Source organism: Salvia miltiorrhiza, chromosome 4, assembly GCF_028751815.1.
Source record: "Salvia miltiorrhiza cultivar Shanhuang (shh) chromosome 4, IMPLAD_Smil_shh, whole genome shotgun sequence".
NCBI classification, from domain to species: Eukaryota; Viridiplantae; Streptophyta; class Magnoliopsida; order Lamiales; family Lamiaceae; genus Salvia; species Salvia miltiorrhiza.
Window position 1 is genome coordinate 30,246,877 of NC_080390.1, and position 7,464 is coordinate 30,254,340.

Consider the following 7,464-nt stretch of genomic DNA (forward strand, 5'->3'; position numbering starts at 1 on the left):
TGAAACAATACTAAATTGTGAAAGTGCCACTTGTGATAGAGAATAGTGAAGAACTATTCAATATGTAGCTTTTTATATAATCAATAGATTATTTATTTAAAATACATCTAAGCATCATTTTATTTATTTTATATGACCAAATTCGGCAATGGTAATTTATTTGAATTTATTTTTATTTTTTATTGGCGAAGTTCAATAAAGATCAATGCAGAAATGACAAAATATCAATGTGGGAACAATGATAAGCTAATATATGAATAAATATTAAGCCTTTTATTAAGATATATCATTGTGAGATTAATGTGAGAATGAAGTTTATTTCAAATTATTTTACATGATCAAAATTAAATTGAAGAAATTATTAATTTCGTATATATCTTAGTATCATTTTCTTTATTTATATGACAAAATTAAATTGAATAACTTATTTATTTAAAATACATTTAAGTATTATTTTTTTATACGACCAAATTCATTTGAATAACCTATTTATTTCGAGAATATCTATACTTTTATTTAGGTTTCCAAATATTGAAATCTAATTATAATTTTCTTAGACTCAAATTATGAAGTTTAGTATAAATCTAATATGAAAAACTATTGCAATTATAAAAAAAAAATGGAATATTATTTATTTGAAATACATATCATAAATATTTCTTTATCAATGTTTTCCCATAATTAAATTTTATAGAATATCAATGTGAGAAAGATAGATGGACTAATGTATTCATGGAGATTGACCCTTTTATTAAGGTTATGATTGATAAAGTTTAGTATAAATTCAATGTGGGATATATGAAAGCAAATGTATAAATGTCATATGGTGTAGAATTGGGAGTCACTCTCCATGAATACATTTCCAATTCTACACCATATGATATTTATTTACTTTAACCAAATTAAATTAAATTACTTATTTATTTAAAATATATCTAACGATCATTTTATTTACTTTAACCAAGTTCAGTTTAAGAACTTATTTATTTCAGAAACATCTATACTTTTATTTAGGTTTGCAAATATTGAAATTTAATTTCAAATTTTTATATTTTGAATTATGAAGTTTATTATAAATTTAATGTGAAAATCTATTGCAGTTATAAAAATATGTGGAAAACTATTTATTTGAAATACATATTATAAGTATTTCTTTATCTATATTTTCCAATGATTAAATATAATATCAATGTGGAAAAAATAGATGGCCTAATGTCTACATGAAGATTGAGCCTTTTATATAGATTATGAATTGATGAAGTTTAGGATAATTTCAATGTGGGATGGATGTGTAAAAATGCCATATAATGTAGAATTGAGAATGATCAAAATACTCACTTGTGGGAGTGCCACATAGGATAGAGAATGAATGAGAGGTTTTCAATATGTATTCTATTTAATAATAGATAGATTCTTAATTATAGTTTATTCGCGCTCTTTGGTTTTACACTTTTGTGTTTCTATTTTGAAGTCTCTTTCGAAAATAATCTATGTATATGTTTACTATTACTCAGTATGTTTATTATTTAACAACGCAAATTTAAAATTACAAAATATGAAATGGAAACATCAATCGACTGTATATATTCAACCAAATATGGACATACACTTCCATATTTGATAAAACAAGTACCTAATCATGATCTGATCTCAACTACTTCACCAAAAAACATTTGTGTGATTCATTCTCTCATAGAAACATAACATAAAGAATAATCCACTCTGTATCCAGTTAATTTCAATATATGTAGCTAATTGTTAAAACATGAGGTAAATTTCAGTATATTTTAGAAATAGGACTATATGTTATGAAATTTAAAAATGAAGACTATAACTTTCATTTTTTATATTTACACTCCTGTAAATGAGGACATATAGTAGTGTAAATGTAAAAAATGGAAGCTATATAGTCCTTATTTTCGAATTCTGTAACATATAGTCCTATTTTTAAAACACTGAAAGTTACAGTTTTCTTTTAACAATTAGCTCATATATGTCGTATAAAAAAAATTAAATATAATGGAATTATAAATGTCTTTCATTATATCATATAGCAAAAGTTGCAAATTAACATTACCAAGACAGATTTGCATGTAGTTTCCTGCAGAGCTATTCTTTATTACCATAACAGTACCATGTATCATTCTAGTAGTTACCATGATTATTGAATTATCATACATGTATAAAATTGTGAATTATATTATTAAGAAAGGAATATGGTATATAGCTCATATGCTAATTCTCTTATTCATCTCCTCCATAGATTAATAATTGTAAAATAGTATTTCATCTTCCATTATGGCGACGCTAGTGCACGACTTTGTATAAGTAGATAGGTTGCAATATCTAAAACACTCAATGATAAGGGTTGAGGGGCAAGAATACAAAAGAATGAGTTGGCTATATGTACTACATTTCTACTTATTGAAAATGAGAATGAGGGGGGAATTGAAATATATATTTAGAAAAGGTAACTAGAAGATTTTTTTTATTTTTATTTTTAATTTGCATGAGAAAAGGCGAGGAGGAAAATAGAAATATGGCATGTAACAGTAAGGAAAAAAATAGGGATTGCATCCCCTCCACAAGTATGATAAAATTATTAGATGCAGTGTCACAGTCATCTTTTTTCTTTAGTGTACCTCTCATTTATTATCTTTGTCCTTTGCATTCATTCCTTCTTCATCTCACTATATGCTCTTAATTTGCTCCTCTCTCAACCTTGCTTCCCATTATCACATTGAAATTCCCCAAAATATTGATCCAAATTAGGGTTTCACCATTCATACACAATCCTCTCTCTCTTCAACCCATCTGACCTCAGCCTTTTGTTCTTTTTAGCTAGCTGTTGAAGAAGGAAAAGATTGATTCTTGGTACATCAAGGGATAAAAGAATTTTCCTTCTTCTGCATAAAAGAGAAAAAAAGAGAAAAAGAAAACAGTAAGACATCATCACAGGTAATTAAGTTCATGTTTTTTTTTTTTTCCTTTAGTGCTGTTTTGATTTCCATCTTTTGTTTCTTTGTCTTATTTCTTTCTGGATCACAATGTTTCTGTGTGGAACAGGAGAATCTATACACGCAATTGAACTGATTGTTAATTTCTTGATCTAGGGTTTTTGGTGTAGCTTGTTAGTTAAGAGTGATTAATTAGCACACATAATAACCTTTATCTCATATATAGTATCTAGATTAATGTATAGATTAAGACCTTTAATTATTAGTATCTAGATCTGAAAACTAAATTCCCTTAGAAAATGCTAATTTTTCTCCTAATCTAGATTATCTTCTCACTTTCTATTGTAGCCTTGACCTCTAGTGTAATAGTTAAGTAAAATACAAAAATATAAATATAGTTTCTACTGCAAAATCTGCTCAATTGAAAAGCTGAAAGAGTTAATTAAGATACACAAATCCAAAGATGATAATATATGTTGGCAAACAGGCAAGAACTTGTTAATTTCTTGAACTGTTTTAGAGAGAGAAGCTCTCAAAGTTTTTAATTAATTATATATCTTGAGCTCCTGTGTATATACTTACTACAACAACAACAAAAAAGCAAAAAATCAGACAGACAACGACCAAAATCTTTTAGTACCGGAGCCAAAGTCAAGGAAATCAACTGCATACAAATCAACGAAAATATATAAATAATTAAAAAGAGAGAGAGAGAGAGAGAGAAAAATTAAAAGACGAACTGCAAATGATGAAATTGTGTTTTTCGCCTTGAAGACAGCACCAACACAATGGGGATGATGATACGATTTTTACAAATAACAAAAATTGAAAAAGGCAAATTAAAGAGTTGAAGAGTTACTTGGTATCCTTCACTTGAATATTAATGTTAATTGCAGTGAAATTGCGATGGCTTCATCGAGCTCGTACAACCCGCCGTGCGCCGCGTGCAAGTTCCTGCGGCGGAAGTGCATGCCGGGGTGCATCTTCTCGGCCTACTTCCCGCCGGAGGAGCCGCAGAAGTTCGCCAACGTGCACAAGATCTTCGGGGCCAGCAACGTGGCGAAGCTGCTTAACGAGCTGCTGCCGCACCAGCGCGACGACGCCGTCAACTCCCTCGCCTACGAGGCCGAGGCGCGCGTTCGCGACCCCGTCTACGGCTGCATCGGCGCCATCTCCTTCCTCCAGAGGCAGGTCGACCGCCTCCAGAAGGAGCTCGACGCCGCCAACGCCGACCTCATCAGGTTCGCCTGCACCCCGCCGCCGCCGCCACCCGACCCCAATAGAAGAATTGGGGGCTACAACGGCGGCGGCGGTGGAGGTGCCAGATTTTATCAAACAGGTAGTTTGCCAATTTCATATGCTGTGCCATGGAATGATATTTATAATTCTCATGGAGGAGGGATGGATGGAAATAATTGAGGTCTGATCATCATCATCATCATTATGATCGCCTGTGTCTAGGGTTTGTGTAGATTTGAATAATTGTGGTGTGGAAATTTATATATTTGAGGAGTGGTAATCGTGGGGTTTTTCGAGCTATGTGGTGTTGTCACATGCATGGCTAAAATCAAGGTTATATTTAAGTGTGTCACTACTATGTGTACTATCATATACACATACTTTGATTGTATTTTTTGTTGTGTGTGGATTTGAGATCATGCATATTATTGAGAATAAATTTTTTCAGGTTGATTATTTGTAACCTGTGCATTCATATTCTCTAGCTAGCCATCATCTGTCTACTTTAATTTGAAATATTGTCAAACATATACTCATTAATGTAGGTATAATTAACCCTTTAAACATAAGTATAAGTACTATGAATGAAATTAACAAGCTTGTATATATATGCTAGGCATGCTTTGTTAGCATGCACCACTTGTTTATATATCTGCTGCAACGATTTTTGGCTTACTTGAAAATCAAATAATAGTTTGATTTGATTTAAATATTGTTCTTACACTGATCGATTCCGCAGTTTTCCTAGTAAAGGTAAGCTGATTACTGGGGTCATGAAATGAAAAAGAAATGATTTTGATAGCAATTGAGAGACGGAAGAAAATATGTATTCAATCTTGATTTTATTAATTACAACTAATAATTAAAGTCCACTTTCAGGTCAATTTTGGTTAAAAAATGTCAATTCCATAAGCATATCAAATATCCAAGCCCCACCCCCCAGTATTAAAAAATTAATAAAAATATCGATCTATCTGATTAGACTGCACCCCATCAAATAAACGAGTATTGATTTAACAGTGAAAAGACTTGTTTTGTTTAAGGTGGCACTGCTGAAAACTTGAGGATTATTACACATCTACGAGTTACATGCCGTGAAACATATTCATATCACCATAATCATCCTTGATAATAGGTGAAATTTGAAAATATATATATAGGGGCCGCTTCAATGAGACCCTCTAATTCTAGTGAGATCTAGGGCACGATCTGGTGCATTTATTTTATCAATCCCATGTTTCATATTGTATCTAGAGGGTGTTTTTTTCCGCAAGGTTCGAATCCTGAAGGGAGCAGAATATTTTAAATTTTGTTATTCATCAGTATATATTGCATTGTTCATCAGTATATATGTCTTATTCATTACCAATTTTTTAAATTTTATTTTTCATCAGTACATACATCTTGTTCATTAAATATACGTCTTGTTCATTAGTATTATATGTCTTATTCATTGTCCTCATGTTACACGAAAAATAGGGGATCTCACTGGAGCGCGCCCCTATATATATATATATATATATATATATATATATATATATATATATATATATGTCTGTGTGTGTGAGAAAGTTCTATGAAAAAGTAAATGTTTGCAAAGAAATGAGAAGCAATCTCAGCCGTTGATCTTATCTGATCTAACGGTCAGCATTCATTCGTTTAACGTTCAACGGGAATTGTGTTGAACTTATACAGGGTTCGTACACTCAAACGTTCAACAAAATTATTGGTATGTTCAACCGCATATACTGACATGTTCAATATTTCTTCATTTTATACTTATATATCCTTCTCCATATATATATATATATAGGGTCAGCTTCAATGGAGACCACTATATTTATAGAGAATAGAGACCAAATCAGAGCCATTGATCTCACCAAAATCAATGAATCAGATTAATCTGAATTATTCAAGTTCAGGAAATCCTGTAAATTCCTCATTTTTTTATTTTGGGAACCAACTAACATTATTATGAACTTACGAACATACTAATGTTCGTCGATGTGTTCGTATAAAAAAGAAAGGAACATACTAATGTTCGTCGATATGTTCGTATAAAAACAAATGAACATACAAATAAACATACTTGTGTTCGTAAGTTCATAATAATGTTCATTGGTTCCCAAAATTTAAAAATGAGGAATTTACGGGATTTCCTAAACTTGAAGAATTCGAATGAATCTGATTCATTGATTTTGGTGAGATCAATGGCTCTGATTTGGTCTTCATTCTCTATATAGGAGAGTGGTCTCCATTGAACTCTTCTATATATATATATATATATATGTATATATATATATAGGGGAAGGCTAAAATAAGAACGCTTCTTAAAATATAAATTAGGAACCATTTTCAGCCCTTAGATCATCAAAATCTACGGTTGATTCATCACATTGTTGGATAAATTCGGGGAAGGCTAAAATAAGAACGCTTCTTAAAATATAAATTAGGAACTATTTTCAGCCCTTAGATCATCAAGATCTACGGTTGATTCATCACCTTGTTGGATAAATTCATGGTCCTGAGTTCGAATCCCAAAGGTAGCAAAAAATTATTTTTCGCAATTCGTACCTTTATACAGTTTATTCATGCGTGTTATACATAAAATTCATGCATTTTTACTGGTTCGTAATTCTTAAAATAAGGGTGATTTATTGAATAACCGCTCATATAATATATATATATATATATATATATATATATGGGAGAGCTAAAATAAGAGCATTTCATAAGATATAAAATAAGAATCATTTTCAGCCCTTAGATCATCAAGATCTACGGTTGATTCGTAATCCTATTGGATGGATTTATGGTCCTGAGTTCGAATCCCAAAGGCAACAAAAATTTATTTTTCACAATTCATACCTTTATACAGCGAATTCATACGTGTTCTACATAAAATTCATACATTAAAAATTGCTCTTATTTCTTATTTTAAGATGTGCTCTCACGGTAGCCCACCCCTATATATATATATATATATATATATATATATATATATATATATATATATATATATATATATATATATAGGGGCGCGCTCCAGTGAGACCCCCTATTTTTCGTGTAACATGAGTACAATGAATAAGACATATAATACTAATGAACAAAACGTATATCTAATGAACAAGATGTATATACTGATGAAAAATAAAATTTAAAAAATTCGTAATGAATAAAACATATATACTGATGAACAGGGCCGTATATACTGATGAACAATGCAGTATATACTGATGAATAACAAAATTTAAAATATTCTGCT

At 30.6% G+C, this 7,464-nt stretch overlaps 1 protein-coding gene across 1 annotated transcript; it reads left to right on the forward strand.

Annotated features, from left to right (window-relative positions):
- Window positions 1-2,515: 2,515 nt before the first annotated feature.
- LOC131019718 (protein LATERAL ORGAN BOUNDARIES) lies at window positions 2,516-4,667 on the forward strand. Its single transcript, XM_057948308.1, has 2 exons — window positions 2,516-2,958; window positions 3,854-4,667. Exon 2 carries the CDS (start codon window positions 3,864-3,866, stop codon window positions 4,374-4,376), a length of 513 nt encoding a protein of 170 aa, XP_057804291.1. The 5' UTR covers window positions 2,516-2,958; window positions 3,854-3,863; the 3' UTR covers window positions 4,377-4,667.
- Window positions 4,668-7,464: the final 2,797 nt, after the last annotated feature.